Source organism: Cucurbita maxima, unplaced genomic scaffold (genome assembly GCF_002738345.1).
Source record: "Cucurbita maxima cultivar Rimu unplaced genomic scaffold, Cmax_1.0 Cma_Scf00024, whole genome shotgun sequence".
NCBI classification, from domain to species: Eukaryota; Viridiplantae; Streptophyta; class Magnoliopsida; order Cucurbitales; family Cucurbitaceae; genus Cucurbita; species Cucurbita maxima.
The window spans coordinates 3,500,155-3,521,099 of NW_019272040.1; the positions used below are offsets into that span (position 1 = coordinate 3,500,155).

Consider the following 20,945-nt stretch of genomic DNA (forward strand, 5'->3'; position numbering starts at 1 on the left):
GCGGTCAAACTACTTGGAAAATGTTGGTGTTGATTTGATTAGGTATTCTTTTCTTCTTTTCTTTTTTAGCTCAAACCCTTTATTACATGTGATTGTAAGTTGTTAGGATTTTTTTTCGAGGTTAAAACTCCATTATTACCGTTATTGGATATCTACAATTTTTTACTGGATAGAGGCTCTCCTTAGTACATTTATAGTCAACCAAGTGATTGAGACCCACCCCTCTCCCTCTTAAAGAAACAAATTCAAATTTAAATCTTATCCATTAGGATTGAGAATCTATTATGTTATATAAGAAAAACAGTTTAACCATTTGTGAAATAATGGTAAGAAATTCAAAACTCTAACCTCTCAGTGATAATACACGTTTTTATTTATGCAACTTGAACTAAGCATACATCAAAAGATAAATGTATTTTGATTTCCTAAGGTATAAGCAATTCATTCAATTATATGTTCGGCCTACCAGGGATCTAACATATTCTTGAATTGAGTTTTGTAATTTGATTAATAAAATACTCAAACAATGCGAGGCAAGGGGCTTAAGCCAACCATCAGCACACCACGTAATCGGTTCTGCCAAATAAACATTCACAAGAAACAGAGTTGGCTCGAAATCACTATCTTTCGTAACTCTCAATCAATAGAAAATTCTGATATCCAAACCATGACATCTAATTGGCATATCAAAAGAACAAACAAAAAAAAAAAAAAAAAAAGACAGGAAGAATTGGGCAGAAGAAAATTCTAGAACTGTCCCCTAGTTTGAGTTAGCTATACCATACCCACTTGTCCCTAAGAAACAAAGCTACAGGATGTCAGTAGATCGTACTCGCACATGAGGGGAAAATTTTAGATTACAGTTACGAATGAACTAATGGGAATTCTCATCCATTCATATAGTAACTCCCGTAATACGGCTGAGCCACTGAAGCTGGCTGCTGTGATGGCGTAATTGTTGCTTGAGCAGTCGGTTGGGCGTAACTCTGTGCAGAATATGCCTGCTGCTGTAAATAAACACAACATTTCATGAAAAATACGATTTTTGAGTTCAAGTACTCATCAAACACATCAAACTCAAAACAAAATATTGTGGAATTAATAAGAGATGAGAAGGATTTAGTACCTGGACAGGGTATGTAGGAGGATAGGTCGCATAAGTGGAGGCTTGTGACACTGATGTGGACACTGGTGGATTCGTGTATGTGCTTCCATACCCACTATACGAGGCCTGTATTCATGTAGACGGGAGGAAACAATAGAAGGGTTATTTCTTTTCTGCTCTTTACTTTTTGGGGAAATAACGCAAGCCAAATGACTGTTATGTGACTGGAAGGGTAGAAATGTAGTATATAGAAACCAGAAAACATGGAATGGAAAGAGAAACAAGTGAATTCGCCTTTACCTTCCACAAGTAGTGACGGGATTTACTAAACATAACAAGGGCAATTAGACCTTTTGTGTGAAATGTTCCATTATTTGTTATATGAAGAATAAAAAGGGTGAAAGATAAAAAGGCATTTACCGATTGGGTATAACCAGGTGCCCATTGTTGCCCCTGTGCTTGAGCAACAGGTGGCCAGGCTTGCGGTTGTAAACCATAGCTAGCTGCCCACTGGTTTTGACCAGTTGGATAAGCACCCATCACAGATTGTGCTGGCGAAGCAACACTAGGATAGGATTTGGCCATTTTTGCTTTTTCAGAAGCTAAATAATCATCCGCAAGGCGTTTTTTCAGTTCTGATGTACTCTTATGTGAAATGAATAGCTTTGCATGTCTGTCCTCCGCCTTCTTGATTGACTGAACATCTCCAAAGAGATTCAGAAACTGCAAAATCATTCATGAGCGCATTCAGGAAAATACAAACCAAACGTATTTTAATGGAAGAAAGATTTTCTGATCAAGAAAATGTCAGAAAGATTTCATGTCGTGAGCATCTACTTCCCGTATTCAGCAACATCAAATAAGAACTTTCTACCTTTAAAATACTTCAACTTGGTATTGCTCTGTACCAAAATATTATACATGCAATGGAGATATTGACAACTCCAAAGAGGAGTGAGATCCAAATTAAGGTGGAAAAACAAGAGACCTTTGTACTAAAAAATCTTATCAATCTGTATCAATGTGAGGTCAACCAAAACAAATGAACAATTCCTAGTATACTCATGACCAAGAAGTTAATTCTTCATATTTAACTTGCAATTACGTCTATCAACCCTCAAAAGCCTTATCCCTGCAAACATAATGAACTTTATTCGTACCTCCAAGAAAATGCTTGATAACTCCTCCCTCATTGAAGCACTCACGACCGATGCATTCTCTGTATTGGGCACTATGACCTTCTCAACTAATGAATCTAAATAATCAATTCTCTTTGCTGCTGACTGAATTGCCTCAAAATGAATCAAGGCCTGGATGAATCATGGAGGCAAAAAGGTATTCATTTAACCGCAGGAAAGCAACAGTTATGAGATTAAATTCAAATATTTCAAATATGGAAAGAGAGGGAGTACCTCAATGAGCGGTTTGGATAATTCACCATGCTCAACTGCCTTATCAAGAATTTCTCTAGCTTTTCCTTCATTCTTACATACCTGTCAACACAGTGAAGAGAGAAGATTCTAAGAAAACAACGCTCCAGAAATCAAGAAAAAGGCTGATTCAACTAATCGCATGCCCCCAGAAGAGACTGCTCAAAAAATTGAGAAGACCAAAGAAAAATATAGCAAGCTTCTTTATTTTAATATAAACGAAATGTCTTGCACAACTGGGGAATACTTCCCTTCAAAAGCTGTGCATCAGTATCAACAAAAAAAGAAAAAAGGCCAGTAGTTTAAAAACATTTCCAAACCACCTCAGCAATACTAGGTACAACAAAAATATGAAATAGCCGAATTTTCTAAATAAGATAGAAAATACACACAGAAATACACCAAAAGACACTTTTTAAGTAAGGCTTATAGTTAGGTTAGTTTAATTACTTAGCTTAAATTCTCGATAAATATGTGGTTCCTTCTTTGCATTGGCAGACTTTTTGAATCATAATAAATTCTCATTCAAGGGTTTCAGAAGATTTTCTCCTTTGATGCTAGGTTGCATCGTGTCCTACCTACTTCGAGTCATCCGCTCCTTGAGACCCTTCGTTGTGGTGGCAATTTTTCTTTTTTTCTTTTTTGCAAAAACAATGAACAAAAACCCCAATTTTCTGTTTGGACTCTTTTATTTTTGTTGCACTTTTTTGGTGTAAACTCTAGATAAACAGTAACATCCAAAATCCTTAGAAACCTATATTATTAATCAAAATGTGTTTAGTGTTCCCCATTTAAGTTAGAGGTGTAAAGAAGCATAATGAAAACTATGAAAGGACAAATGCAGAATGCTTAATTATGTGAACAATCTCCAAGCAGAGGGACCATAATTTCAGCAAACATACCAAGTTCAGAAATCTCGAGTATTGAGCATATAACAGCGGTAATGCACGAGAATGTTCTTTTCCTCTTTCGATGGCGATGGCCTGTTCATATACAGAGTATGCCTCTTCCAGGTTTCCCTGAAAATTCAAACGGCCAAATTTAAAAATCCATGCATTACTATGTATCACAACTTATTTAAGACATCTTACCAGACGATGTTCCATATTAGCATGCTTAATTATTGCTTCAAGAAGGCCAGGTGAAATTTCAGTATGAACGAGTTGATAAGAGGCTCGAGCACCAGCAATATCCCCGTTCTGCTCCTTGAACCGAGCAGAAAATAAATGGATCTCCGGTCGTCTCTGTTGAAGTTTGGGATGCATGTACATATTAACTTAAAATCCAAACTAAATAACTTTTTAAAAAAGGTCTACCATTCCATGCATCATAGACATCAATATCTAGGGATACCAGCTGACTAACATAGTCATAGAGAATACATATTACAATCCAGCAAGCTGTCAAACATTATTCGAACTTGTTTAATTAAGAAAATGTATAAAATAATACACTGGGACTTTTCTTCAAAAAGAAGATATAGCAATAATTCATAAAGCAAAATAATTGCATATAGGGAGGAAAAATGAATCCACATTAACAGAGCTTACAATCGAGATGTTTGTATTAGTCAACCACTTGGTTGGACTGAGAAAGGATTTGGTGGCCAAGATGAGATAGGGTTATGTACACAGGAGAAGGACACAAGGGCTAGAGATATTTAAGTACCTTTTTCACATACAATACAGCCCATGAAAATAAGGATGTTTTTATGCCTTGAATCTCCAATTTCCCAAATAATATAAATTGGAGTGAATATACATAAAAGCATACATCTTAATGTCTCTCATAACTCATCAAGTAAGACTGTATGAGAATATTGAAACGTTTAAAAAAGTACAAACAAATATTTCTGTCATCAATGTCATAGTATCTTGGTCAATACAAGCTAGGTCATAAATTTTTGGAAACTGGTGCTGTCTTTTGATTATTTGGAAAATGCACTAACATTGACTGTGTCATGCCATATTGATTTACTTGTGGACTTAGGTTGACTATGCTCTGTCTTTCTCAAAATGCTTCAACCAAACCTTTTGTGAAAATAAACTGATCAATGCACATTTTTCTGTACTAGTCATTGTTGCAACCAAATATTATAATTTGTAAGCATACATTAGGTGATAATTGTACTAGTTAATGATAGTTGAGTTTCTCACTTAAAGAGGATGCAGGAAGAGGAAACAACCCTAAGTACACCAGTGGAAGCCCACAACTTGTGTGGCCCAGCCAAAACCTTTTGACTAGTAAGCCTCTTGATACATTAGAAGCTATGTAGGAACATGATTAGGTCATCCTTAATCATGATAACTACAACCAATTATAATAAGATTAGGTAAATGGTAGATGCATGTATTCCCTACCTTGACAAAAACTTGGCTTGCTCGAGCAAGGGCATCATTGGAAAGATCCATACTGTCGCTTGCTTGCATGTATAAAATATACCGAACCCAGTATTCAGGATAGTTGGCACAAGCAATAACGCATCTCTCATATAACTTCACCACCTATCCACAAAAAATTCAAACAAGAAAAAAGGAAAAACATATAAAACGGTCTTCACATTTAAAATTCCTTATGTAAAGATGTGATAAGAAACAGAAAAGAGATATGCAACAGAAATACTCCTCAGTAGAATAGAGAGGCCCCTCAAATATGAAATGAGGGACCCTCCTTGCCTGACAGACAGATGGTTAGGAAGATAAGATACCTGCATGCATAACATTGGAATTTTAAAAAGAATAAAAAGTTACTGTACAAACACATCATGAACCTAGAATCTCCACTGATAAATGAGAGTTCGAAGTACTTAGCCTTAAAGAAACCAAATTGAAGGCCCCTGCTTTAGTCTCAGTTCAAATTCCCGATTAAATAGTTGCTTCATCCAATGGTTTAGCCAGTAAAGCATATGATGCAGCAGATATTTTTTAACTGTAAGTCAATATATAACAAGGACGACTAAAAACGAAAAAAAATAAACATATTTAAAACAAGAAACAAACTAAAGTACCTTGTTTAAGTCTCCTTCTTGTTCTATAAAATCCAAGTAACTATGCCAATTATCAAGCTCTGCAACATTTAGTGGTCTAACATGAAAGTAGGGCCTTCTGATAGCTGTTTCAAAACCAATGATCTTAGAATCGAACTCTTTAGCTTTCTTATAGATTTCTTCTCTAATGGCGATATACTTCTCCAACTCCTCTGCTTCTGTTAAGCCAGCACTTACAGTTTTAGATGATGGTTCCGTGGCATCAGGATGACCTTCCTCCCCATTTACTTGATCACCAGCCTCTGATTGCACATCTAATACAGCCTCCTCAGAACTCTTCAACTCTGACAATGGCCGATTTGCAGCCAACTCCTTGAAGCTGCAACACATTTGCATCGTGATCCAAAGGGAAAAGGACATTTTAGATTATTTATCAAGGAAAGAAGTTTAACAAAGCTATATGGATTAGTATCAATCCCATACAACCATCTATCTGAATAGCTTTCCCTGACACAGAATGTAATTCAGACAACAAAAGGGTGTATAACCCCCAGCCTGCAACAAAATGTTGACTTAGCAAGTATGACAAGTTCATCTAAGAGTAGCAACCAAGTTCAAAAGCAAAAGAATTAAGATCACCGGAAAAGGCAATACCAAATTATTATGACAGACAGTAATATTGTCCGGATTCGCAAGACTCACCTATTGAAATACCGATCCAACTGTTGATTTGGATTTTCTAGTATACGTGTGTATATCATAGCCAGTCGACCCCACTCCTGCTGCGTGTACTCGTATTCAATATATTTATCCCAAAGGGGAAAGGAGAGGTAATCTGTCCCAACATATGCTAATCCTCTCTCAAAAAGCCTGAAATATCATCAACCAGGAAAAGGTTATTAAGTAACTAAAGATCATCAAGTGGTGCAAAGTATTCACAAAACAGAAACAACTGCACTAACGTTGAAGGTGAAGGAACAATTTACTCTAACAGCATATGACACTTCAGCATGCTGCAATTACCTTCCTAAAAATCAAATTATGTCCGTGAATGAAGCAATGATAGAGGCCATCTTAGCCCATAACTGAACGTGATATTCCCAGCAGCAATTTGTATATTGATGCATCTCAGTGGACCAAGGTTAAACAACTGCTGTAGTTCACCATAACTACAGACTAAGGCATAATCCACAATAGACAATGGGAAATTGACACTATATCTTTTATTAAAAATAACTTTAAAAAAGGCATATAACGTTGTAACCCCATATCATGGGATGCACATTGGAACATGCAATTCCAATCTATATTTCAATCAAATCTTTCCACCTTACATGTAGGAAATCACTGGTACAGCCATCTAAACAGAGGTTACAAGCAAAGAGAAGAAGATTGTTATCAGGTCCAAGTAACTAAGAGTCATAGTATTGGTACACCAGGAAATGCAAATAGGAAAACAGAATGCTATACCTTCTGATGGTCTCTGGATCTCCATATGTACTAAGAGTGAATATGCAGTAATGCAGCCAAATATCAACCGAGTAGGTGACCCCATGCACTGCTCGTTCATACACCTCAACAACTTTGTCAGTTGAACCAAACCGTGCCTCATGATCTGCATACTTCTTCCAATAACCATAGCATAAAGGAAATTCTGCTAAAAAGGCATCATAAACTCGCCGGATTTTGAGTATGTTATCCTGAAAATATTCCAAAACTGGAATAAGTCTTTCCATAAAATGGTAAACCATAATACTTTTTAATATTTGTTCTTGCATACCTCAGCCACCTTCTCTGTCTCTTCGATCAAAGAAGTCCAAGCATTAAAATCTAGAGAATTGGCCCTCACAATGTTCCACAGTCTATCTTCTTCAGCAGATAATGGAGGTACTGCCAAAAAAAGGTGAGGAAATATTAGGCAACAAAAAGAAGTAATTACTGATAACAGTAATCAAATAGAAAGAAGTTTAGCGACAATGTAACCTAAATATGCACATTATTTTCTTCATATATTTATAAAGGTCGAGAACAAGCTCTCACCCTGAGCAGCAACATGAGAGTGAATAATGCCTCACGTCCATAAACCAAGGTATCAAACAAAAAGTCAAAGACAATAATGGATCAAAATGCGCTTGGAGGCAGTAATTGAGTCATAATAATGATAACAAGGAAACCAAAAGAGAAGATGAGCAGCAACGTAAGCCAAACTAAAGGTTCCTCAGATCCAGGAAGAAACGTGTAAATGTTTCATAATCATGGAAATGATAATGTGACTAGAACCTAAACTAAAGCTAAACTAATGCTAGAAAGTCGAGAACTTGTTAAGAAGATAGTAGAATAAATATAATGTCTCAAACCACCCTGAATTATTTTGCAATTACAGTCTTCTCTTTATTATAATGTTGGCTTTATGGAAGACAACTTTGAAGGTGGTTTATTTTCTCTTTCCAACGAAGTTGAAGACAGGGATTTAACCCCTATTTCTCAGCAATCCTTCTTGTTCATCTAATCCCACTGAGAGTGGTTCTAAGCCAAGGCCCTTAACCTCTAGTTCTCGAAGAAAAAGATTTTTTAGATTACGTTAATCAAGTTGGTGTTACTCTTCTTCCTATCAAATAAAAAGACGGCTGCAAGTGGGCTTGAGGTCTAGGTAGTTGTTATTTCTAGGATTTATGGTTGCTAGTTTTATGTTTTTGAATTCTCCTTTTGAAGGCTGTTTCATCGAAAATTCATCTATGAATGAAAACCGGAAAAACATTAACTTTTAACATAAAATGTAAATTTGATGTTCTTTCAAGCCCCTTTTCAGCGAACCTTACAAGCTTATTTTATTTCACACAAGAAATAATTTTTTTTATGAGACAGTAAATAATTTGGCTGAAGCGTACGGAAGTAAATGACGAGGCTGTATCTACCAAGACATGAGCAGGATCCTAGCAATAAGTACTCCAGAACCTCTTTAAAAGCATGAAGCATATACCATCACAAGTGACTAACTAATACTAAGAGAAACAATGCTACCATCGAGAGATTAATCATCCAGATAAAGAGTACCATCAATTTCTAGTTACTTTCTTTTCCATTCTAAGGAAACATCCATTTTTAGCTACCAACAGTCTAAACTGTATCCAGATACAAGATCCATTAAAGAGCAGAACTATCTGAATGCGCTTCTAAAGCACTGTTAGGATCATTGATCACAATGTATGTGCTTTTTTTATCCATCAGATGCTTGATTTTAAGTATTTAGGTCCCTCTGATATTTAATTACGAATATATGCATATTTTGGATATCTCATCTTGCCTCATAGTCGAAGGTGTTTGGGTACTATCTACTTGTCTTTATAACAATAGGACGAAAAACTAACCTGAAGACTTCAATACAATAGGAAGCTTAGAAGGAAAAGCTTTTTAAGATTTTGAAAAGATAGGAGGACACATCTTTAAGAAACAAAATGCAGAACTCTTCATTGCTTCTCAAGAAGCTTCATTACTCTTAAGAGTTCAGAAACATAACACTTTTGCTTCGTGTACCCTCAAAATTGCAGAACCTTTTAGATTGATTTTTTTTTTTTTCTTTTTTCTTTTTTCTTTTTTCTTTTTTTGCCTGCCCCATTTGTTAAAATGCTTATTGCCAAATGAAATTCTCATGAAATGCAGGAAACGAAAAACGAGAGACACATACCAGAACCATCAACAAAGTATTGTTCCTCAGAAGCCTCGTTGGTATTCTCAACAGCATTCCCGTTCTCAACAGAAAAGGCATTGTCCGATACAGCTGCAACGCTTCCATTTAAAGAAGAATCGTGACTGACTACTTCAGCAGTTTCCATTGCTGAATTTTCTGATACAGCATTATTCTGACTATGGTCAGTCACTCCTACAGATACCATCGCCTCATCTACCTCACCAACATGATTTCCTTGCTGAATAGAATTGGGATCCGTAACATACGCATTGCCATCACTCATATCTGCATATATAGGTGTAACTTTAAAGTCTCCAGTGATCACAGATAGAAAAACGCCGGGATAAGAAATTAGATTTGTACTGCTATCAGCATAGCCACTCGAAACACAGCCAGCAGATGTATACCTAATGAATTCAGATGTTTGGGCAACTATAGTTTCACTGTCCCCCATGCTTAAACTACTAAAATAATTCTTTGCTAGCCTAACTGCATGCATTTAAACAACTATCGCATAAAATTTATGCAGAGAGGGACGAAAGACAAAGAAGAAGGAGGTGGCCTTCAAAAATTAAGCTAGAATCCTAAACCCAGAAAAACAAAAGATATTGTGCTTGAATTAAACAGCAGCCCCTTTACTTCAGAAGCATCAACTCTGGTATGTACATTAGTTTGAATCAAACCCAAAAACAAAGAAGACATGGAAAGTTAACGATAAAACAAAAAAAATTAATGGCGCAGAAGAGCATAGCAGAACATACAATCAGTTGCGAACATGACAGAGCAGTAACATGACCAACAAACATAATAGCCATAGAAAAAGATGAAACTTCCAGAACATCCAATCGAGGAGCAGTTGTACAAGAGGAAGCAGAAGAACTTACCGAAAGGAAGAAGAAGACGAGGGTGTGGAGTGGAGAGAGGAGTGGAAATTGATGGAAGAAAAAAACCAAATGGGTGTGCCCTTGAAATGCGAAGCTAATTGAGAATTCGAGAGAAAAGGAGCTTAGACTCCCTCTGCTTGATTTTTGAGGAGTCGAGGGCAGAAGGGCGATGGAGATTACCGTTTTCCCCTTCGCCATTATAATGCCTTACTGGGCCTATCCACTGTAAATCGGCCCACCTCAATCCGAACCTGTTAGATTGGGCTTCTACCAAATTTTGGTCGCTCGACAAAATTTTAAATTGTTTTTTCAATATTGTTTATACCAAAAAAATTTGCGTTAAATAAAATATTAGTTTATACCAAAAAAATGTTTGCGTTAAATAAAATAACTACGGTGAATAATAATAGGCCAGGGGCATTTGTGAAAATAGCTATAGTTGATGGGGTAGTTATGTAAAAACCCTAACTTTCGTGCCACCCAGAAACCCTAGAGCTCTGAAAGTGGCGTCATGCATATAAAATGTAGTGGCCATCCAAGAGGCCGCGGGAGAGACGCCGAAGTTCATCAGCAATGTCGAAGCGAGGTTCTCTTCTTCTTCATTACTCTTTGTTCTTACAGGCGTCTCATTGATTAAACTAAATTAAATCTGTGTTATTTTTTGTTCCATTTTGATTCCTATGCTCGAACTAACTTGAATGCTCCCACAGGAAGGGGAGGATCCGCCGGGAACAAATTCCGGATGTCACTGGGTCTTCCAGTGGCTGCTACTGTCAACTGTGCAGACAACACAGGAGCTAAGAATCTATACATCATTTCAGTGAAGGGGATCAAAGGTCGCCTCAATAGGTTGCCATCCGCATGTGTCGGCGATATGGTTATGGCCACCGTCAAGAAGGGCAAGCCTGATCTCAGGAAGAAGGTCTTGCCTGCTGTTATTGTTAGGCAGCGCAAGCCATGGCGCCGAAAGGACGGTGTCTTCATGTATTTCGAAGGTTTTGCATGTTTCCATCATTTTTTCAATTTTATTTCTTTTGGGTTTTTTTTTTTTCTTTTTTCTTTCCCTCCATTAGGCAGCGCTAAATTGTAAGTCATAAAGAGGCTGAAGGCCTTTTGTTATATTATCGTTCTTGTGTTCTTCTTAAATTGATCTAAGCTGCTTCTTTTTAGCTAATCTAAGTTGTAAGCGTATAGAAAGATAAGTTTACTGATTTTTTTTGTCCAAGCATATAAAAACTGCTGACTTTCATTCTTTAAATTGATTTATTGATTGGGTATATGGTGTGGTTGCAATCAGGAACGCTTCAGTTCTTTGGCTGTTGACATTATTTAGAGTTTAAAATTGTTCATTGTCTATGGTAAATAATTCCCGCATGATCTGAATCGAAGTAATTATAGCTACTGATGTTTGTTTTAAAATGAGTTGGTTTTTTTTTTTTTTCATACCTTGTTTTGCTTCAAAATTTCAAGAAGTAGAAGTCTTGAAATGGGTTACACTCTAAATAGTGCATAGAATGAATACACTGTTTATTTATACTATTTATCGTACTTATATTGCAATTGCAATATCCTACCTTCTTCAAAAATATTTGTTGTGTTTTCTGACATGAATGTATTGTATTTTTTTCTTTCCTCCAGATAACGCTGGTGTTATTGTCAATCCTAAGGGTGAAATGAAAGGTAATGATTATTTTTTTTTGAAATATTAATTTTTATTGTTGTATTTTTATACGATCAAGGCATTGGGTCGGTCTGAAAGGTAATCTCTTTCTGGTCTGGAAGTATAGAATGTTGTAAATATGTGATATGTCACGGTCACGGAAGATGGTAATCTTGAAGGTTTGCAAATTGTTTTTGGAGGATGGGGGGTGGATAAACCACGTTGAATAATCATTTGCTTATCATTTTTTTACAAGTTTCATCCTTTTTAAGAAAACATTCGACTTCTTAGCCAAATTTCAAAAACAAAACAAGAATTTATTTTTGTTTTCCTTTAAGTTTTCATTACTTTGTTTTTTAGAGCGCAATTAAAAAGTAGATGATATAACAAGGAACCTCATAGATGGAATGGGGGCTAATTGTTTTAACTTCATTGTTGAACAATTCACTGGTTTTAATTTCAGCCTCTGCCTAAGAAATATATTTAATGTATTATATCTTTAGGCAATATAGTTGATTGCAAATTAACTGATGGTCTTTCATGAAGCCTGGATACTCTTCATGATGAACCTGTATGTGCTTAAGTTGATAGAAATCCGTACCTATTTCTCTCTTACTGTACGATACTGGCACTGGTAGATTGAAGTATTTACAACGCTGTTTCCTTTGATTGCAGGTTCGGCTATTACCGGCCCCATCGGGAAGGAATGCGCTGATCTGTGGCCAAGAATTGCTAGTGCTGCTAATGCTATTGTGTGAGAATCATTATAGGTTGTACGATGTTTTAGGAGTGAAATTTTGCAATTTTCCTTCCAGGGTCTATTTTGTTTCCTTGGGTTTGCCTCTGCTATGTTAGACACACACAGATGCAAGCTTAGGTTTGAGGTTTCTTAATCTAAATGGATCACTCGAATTGCTGTTGAACGTTTTGCCAGTTCTATAGATACGAAGGACTCCTGTTTTTTTTAGTAAGTTTTTTGCTGTTCTTCATCCGCTCTTGTTGGATACAATGTTACCATTTTCTCCATGAGCTTGATGATGAATTCCCCATCAAACCCCATAACCACAACCTTGATGAATAAATTATGATACCATTTCAGAGATGGTCATTAAACAATTAATTCATCACAACATTCAAAACCATACTTGAAACAATTAAGAGTATTAACTACCTCAATAACGTAAGAGTTAATAATATATTATAATTTAAATAAAAATATTTAGAGAAGGAATAGAAAATTTTCCTAAATAACTGCCTTTAATAATATATTATAATTTAAATAAAAATATTTAGAGAAGGAATCCAAAATTTTCAAAAGTTGGAACTAAATAAATCCAACCCTATCAAAGTTAAGAGGGTAAGTTCCAATTTAATATAATTTTAATTAACTTATTTTTTTTCATACATCATAATTCAATACATAATAATAATTTAGCTTTAAGAAAAATGTAATAATAGTTCATCAACATTATTTAGTTTCCTCTAACTACGTTGTCGGTTAAAAATTAATTGAATATTTTTTTAAAAATAAATAAATAAAAACTGGAATGATAGAGGCTCGAACTTATAACTCAAAGTTATGAGACCTACATGCTAAAATCAGTTAAAAATCCAATATAATAATACAAATCAGTTAAAAATCCATCCAAAAACGATAATTTAATATTATAATTAATTTAATAAAGAGAATTAACTAACATATATGTCAATTAGTATTTTTCTTCATAAATGATTTGAGGTCAGATGTATAACTTTCAACTTCAAAGAAAAAGGAAGAAGCATGTGGAAATTATCGTTAAATTAAATTTAAATAAGGTATTAAGTTGTGAATTAATTCATGATGTTTTAATAATTGTGTATATTTAATCCACCAAACTATTTTATTTTATTTTATTTAAAAAGTTATTATTTATGTTAAAGTTGATATTTAAATAAGGACATGACATGATTTTGGTAATTTGCTAAAAAAAAAAAAAAGTTTGTCTATTTGAAGCCATATTTAATACAAATAAAATACCCATATGAAGAAAAATTAAAGTTAGTGTTTTATAAAGAGAAAATGAAGGCGTGGAGATGGGGGAAATGAAGAATCTTTTTTTTGTTGTATTCTAACGTTCTAACAAAAGTCGGGTGAACCTAAATCTTTTTATACTTAAGGACCAAAATCTAATAGAAAGAAAAAATTCCGTTAAGCTTTTTATGTAAGATCGACTTTATTGTTGGAATCTTGACAAACTGTTGTTCGGTGTCGAAGACGAGTGGGAACACTCTCTCATATTGCATGCTTTTTCCATCAATTTAACAAGCTAGTTTTGAGGTGGTTGCTCCCGTGGGATCACTCCTTCCAATAAAATTTTGTGTAGGGTTACGAAGTCTCTACGTTATTGGATTTGGAGGATTTTATGTTGTGTGGTTGTCTATTACGTATGAGCCACATTCGTGGCTCCAGCTCAACCTTACCACTAGCAGATATTGTTTTATTTTAGTTTTCTCTTCTAAGCTTTCCCTCACGATTTTAAAACGATCTACTTAGGAGAACTTCCCATATCTTTATAAAAAAATGTTTTGTTATTCTCTCTAAATCAACGTGGGATCTGGCGGTGGTTCTGAATGAATGATTCTAAATATTATTAGGTCGAATTTTGATTTAATAGAGAAAAATGAGTTAATTATGGTAAAATAAAAAAGATCGGTAAAGTTTGAATAAACACGGAAACTAATTTTGGAAATAATTGTATATTATAAAAAAGAAATTCTGGAGCTAGGGGTCCGCTACTTCCCCCTCTCCGAACCGATCTCTCTGCCTCCGGCTAAAAGAGAGCGCACCCATTTCGTTCTGCTACGTCTCCGGCGGATCGTAGAGCTGCTTCCAGTGCCTGGTTCTGAAGGTTCTTTTGCAGATCGTATCGATAATTCTCTCGTACACGTCTCAGAAAAGCATGGTGAGAGGGTTGCTCAATAAGCTCGTCTCTCGATCTCTTTCTGTTGCAGGCAAATGGCAGCAACAACAGCTGCGCCGTCTCAACATCCATGAGTATCAGGTGATTATTTTCGGATAGTTTCTTTTACTATTAGCATGTTCTGGATTCTGATTTCGGGGCATGTTTCGCCTCCTAGAATTTTGGGGACTTTTGTTTTTTTTGGCTGCTTATTGCAGTTGATTTGAAATCTGTGAAAGAAATTTGATTTTTGCACGAACTCCTTTTATTTTTATTGTGGAGATAGGGGGCTGAGCTGATGAACAAATATGGGATCAATGTACCCAAGGGTATTGCTGTTTCTTCTGTTGATGAAGCAAAAAACGCAGTGCAAACTGCTTTTCCCGATGCGAAAGAGGTAAGCATGTGCCTTCCAGTCTCTTTTTATTGTCCCACGATGGCACGTTTCTTTCTTTGGGCGTCTGCAAATTTTGAAATCACAAAAAATAGAAACCATTGAAGTTAGAGTATGACCTTTTTTTTGTTTAGGATCTGTTCTATAGGCTGTACAACTGTGTGCCCTTAAGTTCTTAGGAGACATTGGTAACATCACTTAATATATTAGCAAAAACTTAGCCAGTTAAGTGAAGCATTAAACAAAATTTGATATTGTGCAGTTGGTCGTTAAAAGTCAAATTTTGGCTGGTGGAAGAGGTTTGGGAACATTCAAAAGCGGCTTAAAGGGTGGAGTTCACATTGTGAAGGTGGATCAGGTTGAAGATTATGCTGGTAGGATGTCCTTTTATATTTTCATCCTTCTATAAGGTTCTCAGTTTTCAAATTATTTGAAGATTTCTAGTTCTACAAAATAACCCATCAGTGTTTTTCCTATCATTGGATGGTTACATATAGATACGTATTTCCTGACATCTTGGAACTAGTATCAGGGTTATTTGTGAAAGCCAAGTCGTCTATTGTATCTTATCAAATTAAGTATTACTTATCCGGTTAAGTTTTCTTAAGTGTGGAATTGACAACGCGAATGGAGTATTTCAATAAGATTATTGCCCCCTCTTTTTCATCATCTGTCTGCAGGAAAGATGCTTGGCCAGATACTTGTCACCAAACAAACTGGTCCCCAGGGCAAAGTTGTGAGCAAGGTATTATAGGTCTTTTCACTCTTTATAATCCCTCAAGTTCTTTTATTCTTAATCTTCCTGAATAATGTAAATGTCTAGCTATAACAGATCTGATGTATTCTGTTTTCCTGCCCTGGTATTTGTTAACTTATATAACTTATGAGTGACTTGTATTTTTATTTGTGAGATTTGACACGATTTTCATGGGGCTTATACAGTAAAGATCTAGATGTTTTAACAAGACTAATTTAATTTAAATTTCTTTATTTTCTTTGTATATTTCAATGCAGGTTTATCTGTGTGAGAAGTTGTCACTTATCAACGAAATGTACTTTGCTATCACTCTGGATCGTATAACTGCTGGCCCAGTATGTTCCATTACCACATTTGGCTATAGCTCATTTGTTTCTAAAATGTTATGTCTACTTTGTTTTTGCAGTGAATTTTCAGTTTTGTTATTTCTGTTTCTTAACTTAGGTGTATCCTAAGGAAGACTTTGGTTACAAAGTACATGTTAAATAAAAAAAAATTTAACTTGCTTTATTTTCAGCTTATAATTGCCTGTAGAAAGGGTGGAACTAGCATCGAAGATCTTGCTGAGAACTTCCCAGATATGATTATAAAGGTTGTTATTTCGTCTTTGCATGTTTGGCATTGTTGCCAAGAGAGTGCAACCTTTTCTTCCTCTGACATTTGTGCCACTTAATGATTCCTTACCCAACCATTTCTTTCTACTTTTGAAGGTACCTATTGATGTTTTCCAAGGAATTACGGATGAAGATGCTGCGAAGGTCGTGGATGGTTTGGCTCCCAAGACTGCTGATAGAAAGGATTCAATTGAACAAGTGAAGAAATTGTATAAACTCTTCTGTGAATGTGACTGTACGCTACTGGAAGTAAGTTGCAACTTTATTAACTTTATTTTTGCAATTTACATAATGCTTGATTTGCTCCACTCTAGAGCGTTAATCTGATGATCCCAACGACCTGATTTGTTGCAGGTAAATCCCATGGCGGAGACTTCTGAAAATCAGCTGGTGGCTGCTGATGCTAAGCTAAACTTTGATGATAATGCCGCATTCCGTCAAAAAGCAATATTTGCTCTTCGTGATCCAACTCAGGAGGATCCTCGAGAGGTCTGGTTTTCCTTCTTTATGTAGAGGAGAATACTTTCTTGATTCTATGGAGATATCAATATGAAAATAAAATCAATCAGTTTTTCTTTTTGTGAAAATTGCCCTAACTTACAGGTGGTTCAGTAACTATACCAGGAAATTTTTAATTTGATTCCCCAACCTTTTGAACCCAACCAACCTTGATCATTGCCGGTTCTTTTAAACACTTCCTTATTACTTTCAAGGAATCCTCACCCACTCTCCAGTCCCTGATTTTTTTAATTTATTATGTAATTTATCATGTATTCAATAACGTAAATTATTCCTGAAATTCTTTATGGAGTTTGAGCTGGGATCTGCAGTAATCTTGTACTGCATCAGGATTTTGACAAGAGATATCATTTTTTTGGAGCCCTCACCGCACATGGTTGCATGGAGACAACCACTAAGGGTTAGCATAGTAGTTTTGTGGCCAACGAAAAAAGTACGGGACTTAAAAGAAATGGGTACAAACCATAGTAACCACCTATTTAGGATCTTATATTCTATAAATTTTATTAACAATTGACAACCAAATGTTATAAGGTCAGGTAGTTATCCCATGAGATTAGTCAAGATGTGCGCGATCTTAGCCCAACACAAATATAAAAAAGAAAAAAAGGTTGCATGGAGACTGTTTTTTTAGCCTTAAAATTTAAGTAAAACTTTGGGTGTCACCTAAACACTTGGCAGTTTAAAATGACTTTCAGCTTCTGCTGTCGGTTCAACATTCTCCTAAGAGTATGTGCATGAGTGCCTTTGTGTGTGAGTATTATGAAGCAAAACAACATTGAAATAAGTCTCTTTTGATTTTCTTTATCTTTTCCAATAGGTTGATGCTGCCAAAGCCGATCTAAATTACATTGGCTTAGATGGAGAAATTGGTTGCATGGTCAATGGTGCAGGACTAGCAATGGCTACAATGGATATAATTAAGCTGCATGGGGGAACTCCTGCCAATTTCCTGGATGTAGGTGGAAATGCTTCTGAAGGGCAGGTAAATAATTCAAGCAAACTGATCTTCTCTTCCAAAGCCCTATACTTCTTGATATTTCTTTGTTGAGTAAAAAATATGACTTCATAATTTAATATTAATTTGTTTAAAATAAAGTATTATTACGTATCGACGAAAAAAAATTGTTTTAGGCTATCTTAAACATATCTTAATTGGTTAAGAAATTATGTCCTAGACTGAAAGATTAGATGCTCAAATTTTCACCCCACATGAAGTTGAACTAAGAAAAGAAAATATAAAATGTAATTTTTGTTGCATTCATGTGAATTATAATATGACTTCATAATTTTATGTTAGTTTTATTAAAAGAAAGTATGATTATAGATTGATGAAAAAAATGAACAAGAGTTGTGGGTTGAAACTTAAAATTTATGGAGTTTTTTTCTTCATTAGAGGAAGCATGGTTTAGTTTCTAGCAATTAGAGAAGATTCAAGTAGTTTCTTGAAAAGTTCTTATTCTTCATTTGTTATTTCACAATTGATTTATTTATTTATATTTCCATCTGCATATTTATATCAAGAAAAAAAAACCCAGAATTTATGGATGAAACTGAAGAAAAAAATAAATATTATCTACAAATTTAATAATAAAATATTATTAATCTGTTGTCATTTCAAAACTTTTACATTTACTAAAAAAAAAAAAAAAAACGAAGATAAAAAATGAAACCATTAAATTTCTTAAGAAAATTGGAAAAGATAAAAAAGTCCCATCGCGTGGCTCTGCCACTTATCACCTGCAGGTGAGAATGTTTTACTTGGTACTCATGGGCGTATCTGTGGAATGTGCGAGGAAGTCTTCAAAACACTGTTGCTATTTATTTATTCATAGTTATATTTTTACTCAATTGCCATAATCGTATGTTGGGTTAATAGCTAAGATTTGTCAAGCAGGTAGTTGAGGCATTTAAGATATTGACTTCTGATGAGAAAGTCAAAGCAATTTTGGTGAACATTTTTGGTGGAATAATGAAATGTGATGTCATAGCTAGTGGAATTGTCAACGCTGCCAAGCAGGTAAAACATGCATATTCTGGTTTCCATTCTCAGCAGTATGTCTTAGATTGCTTTCCTTGTTGTTTTTGGTCTTTCAGCTTTGAAATACACACTTGCACATCAAGAAAAGCTTTTATTTGAATGCTCTAGTATTTCCTTTGTAATTTTATTTCTTTTATTTCACTCCATTTGAGTTTTGTATCTCTTGAGTACTAGTCTCTTTTCATCTTTTCAATGAAAAGTTGTCTCTTGCTTAAAAAAAGAAAAGAAAAGAAAAGCTTCTAGTGGGATGGGGATTGAGGATAATGTATCCCTTTGAATCAAGAAGCTTGAAATATATCCCAATTACCCTTCATCCATGCTCAAGTGCCAAACATATTTTCGAAATTGAAGCCTAGCCAAATGAAGAGCTTTCAGCTTAGTCCTTTTGCAAGTCTGAGTTAGAATGGGTGGATGAGCTGAAAACGGATATGTTCTCTGTTTTCCGGATTCCTTTGGGTTTAATGTTTTTTTTTTTTTAATTCTCGTACCTTATAACTTCTCGCTATATTAGTGCAAAGTTTTGTTTGTTTTAAATAAAAAAATATTGCTGGAAGATTTTGAAGATTGAGCTTTTGATAAAATCCGCATGTATAGGCTACTCTCGTCTTTTCTGTTAGCAAGATATATGCTTCATGAACATGTTATTCTAAGATTGGATATGACCTTGTAATGAAGGTTGACCTCAAAGTGCCCGTGGTTGTTCGGCTTGAAGGTACAAACGTTGACCAAGGAAAAAGAATTCTGAAGGTAAATCTGGGTTGTTTTTTATAATTTCGGTGAGATCCCACATTGGTTGGAGAGGAGAACAAAACATTCCTATTAAGGGTGTGGAAACCTCCCTAACAAACGCGTTCTAAAACCGTGAGGTTGACGGCAATACGTAAGGCTCTTCTATTTATCAACTGAGGGTAACTAAATTATTGTGATTGCTTATGGCTCTTCAGGAAAGTGGGTTGACATTGATAACAGCAGAAGATCTGGATGATGCTGCAGAGAAAGCAGTGAAAGCCGCATATTGAGTTGCTTTTCAATTTTTCCTTTTTCATGATGGATCACTTGTTTCGTGGTGATTGTTCTTTCTCATTAGATCTATGCGGTTCTGATTGTCTCTTTACTGCAAATACTAGGAAGTATTGTTTGCCGCAAAATGAAAGCGTGCACGTATAACATTTGATGAAAAGGAGTTGATGTTCTTCAAACATTCGAGGAAAAGAATGTCGATATTTTAATAATGAGTAGCTTTCTTGCTGAGATTGTTGGAGGCTGATCTTCTTCATCCATGAATTCTATGAATCTTTTTACGTCCTACTCAAGCCACAGGTTCATCTATAATCAAATGCGCATACACATTGGTCTTCCAATCTTAAGGTGTCTGACACAGACCCGTGTCCTCCGATATTGACATGGGTCCCGTTGCCGACACCGCCCCAGGATCGGAAAATGCGGACTTGTGTGTTCCTGCAACCTGGATTTTGGTTCTGCTTGTTTTCTTCCGCCGCCCGGTCCTTGGGATCTCGGGTAGGCTTAAGGTGGGTGACTCGTTGCTTTCTTTTTCATCGGAGGAGTCCTTCGCCTTCGAAGACCGCCTTGCTTTGTGTCTCTCCGATCTTTCTCTGGCCGTCGGTGACTCGATTGACGACGGGTGTGTTGATGGTTTAGCTACGTCCGCCGTACTCTGGGATGCTAAGTTTGAACCTTTATCTCCTCTTCGACAACGATCTAAAAAACTTATGAATCACTCAATTAGACACACAGTTTTGGTTAACTAATAAAAATATGCCCACCAAATCTTTATAAGAACCATCATTCAAATCAAAGAAAATTCTGTAAGAGTAGATTTTTGTTTGAAAATTTTCAAATTTCAAAGGGGTTCCGCATGATGAAGCGAGCTCAACGCACAGAAAGCCATTGCATTAAAACAAAGCCTT

At 35.6% G+C, this 20,945-nt stretch overlaps 3 protein-coding genes across 4 annotated transcripts; 2 read left to right on the forward strand and 1 right to left on the reverse strand.

Annotated features, from left to right (window-relative positions):
* Nucleotides 1-606: 606 nt before the first annotated feature.
* LOC111498094 (pre-mRNA-processing factor 39) lies at nucleotides 607-10,264 on the reverse strand. Of its 2 annotated transcripts, XM_023149170.1 has the most exons (14): nucleotides 10,094-10,264; nucleotides 9,207-9,494; nucleotides 7,302-7,411; nucleotides 6,992-7,221; nucleotides 6,224-6,391; nucleotides 5,543-5,900; nucleotides 4,896-5,039; nucleotides 3,627-3,779; nucleotides 3,438-3,554; nucleotides 2,518-2,598; nucleotides 2,266-2,415; nucleotides 1,526-1,828; nucleotides 1,127-1,231; nucleotides 607-1,007 (listed from the first exon to the last, which is right to left on the reverse strand). In XM_023149170.1, exons 2-14 carry the CDS (start codon nucleotides 9,490-9,492, stop codon nucleotides 888-890), a joined length of 2,325 nt encoding a protein of 774 aa, XP_023004938.1. In that variant the 5' UTR covers nucleotides 9,493-9,494; nucleotides 10,094-10,264; the 3' UTR covers nucleotides 607-887. The 2 variants fall into 2 exon arrangements, with proteins under 2 accessions (XP_023004938.1, XP_023004937.1); XM_023149169.1 differs by lacking the exon at nucleotides 10,094-10,264 and having other exon boundaries at nucleotides 607-1,004; nucleotides 9,207-9,678.
* A 295-nt stretch (nucleotides 10,265-10,559) lies between these two features.
* Nucleotides 10,560-12,720, forward strand: LOC111498185 (60S ribosomal protein L23). The gene is made up of 4 exons (XM_023149326.1): nucleotides 10,560-10,679; nucleotides 10,804-11,088; nucleotides 11,732-11,773; nucleotides 12,429-12,720. The coding sequence occupies exons 1-4, from the start codon at nucleotides 10,667-10,669 to the stop codon at nucleotides 12,509-12,511; spliced, it is 423 nt and encodes a 140-aa protein (XP_023005094.1). The 5' UTR covers nucleotides 10,560-10,666; the 3' UTR covers nucleotides 12,512-12,720.
* Nucleotides 12,721-14,508: 1,788 nt separating this feature from the next.
* Nucleotides 14,509-20,286, forward strand: LOC111498139 (succinate--CoA ligase [ADP-forming] subunit beta, mitochondrial). The gene is made up of 12 exons (XM_023149253.1): nucleotides 14,509-14,794; nucleotides 14,979-15,089; nucleotides 15,349-15,460; nucleotides 15,767-15,831; nucleotides 16,101-16,178; nucleotides 16,361-16,435; nucleotides 16,554-16,706; nucleotides 16,812-16,946; nucleotides 17,797-17,961; nucleotides 18,874-18,996; nucleotides 19,693-19,764; nucleotides 19,962-20,286. The coding sequence occupies exons 1-12, from the start codon at nucleotides 14,693-14,695 to the stop codon at nucleotides 20,034-20,036; spliced, it is 1,266 nt and encodes a 421-aa protein (XP_023005021.1). The 5' UTR covers nucleotides 14,509-14,692; the 3' UTR covers nucleotides 20,037-20,286.
* The last annotated feature ends 659 nt before the right edge of the window (nucleotides 20,287-20,945 follow it).

Bases quoted from the DNA above. Each gene is read 5' to 3' on its own strand.
- LOC111498185 (XM_023149326.1), top strand. The intron at 11,089-11,731 runs GTTTTGCATGTT...TCTTTCCTCCAG, and splicing joins TGTCTTCATGTATTTCGAAG to ATAACGCTGGTGTTATTGTC. The intron at 11,774-12,428 runs GTAATGATTATT...CTTTGATTGCAG, and splicing joins TCCTAAGGGTGAAATGAAAG to GTTCGGCTATTACCGGCCCC.
- LOC111498094 (XM_023149169.1), bottom strand. From the start codon at position 9,663: ATGGGGGACAGTGAAACTATAGTTGCCCAAACATCTGAATTCATTAGG. The intron at 7,222-7,301 runs GTATGCAAGAAC...GAATATTTTCAG, and splicing joins AGACAGAGAAGGTGGCTGAG to GATAACATACTCAAAATCCG. The intron at 3,780-4,895 runs GTAGGGAATACA...AAACTTCAACAG, and splicing joins CAAGCCAAGTTTTTGTCAAG to AGACGACCGGAGATCCATTT.
- LOC111498139 (XM_023149253.1), top strand. From the start codon at position 14,693: ATGGTGAGAGGGTTGCTCAATAAGCTCGTCTCTCGATCTCTTTCTGTT. The intron at 15,090-15,348 runs GTAAGCATGTGC...GATATTGTGCAG, and splicing joins CTTTTCCCGATGCGAAAGAG to TTGGTCGTTAAAAGTCAAAT. The intron at 17,962-18,873 runs GTAAATAATTCA...TTTGTCAAGCAG, and splicing joins GAAATGCTTCTGAAGGGCAG to GTAGTTGAGGCATTTAAGAT.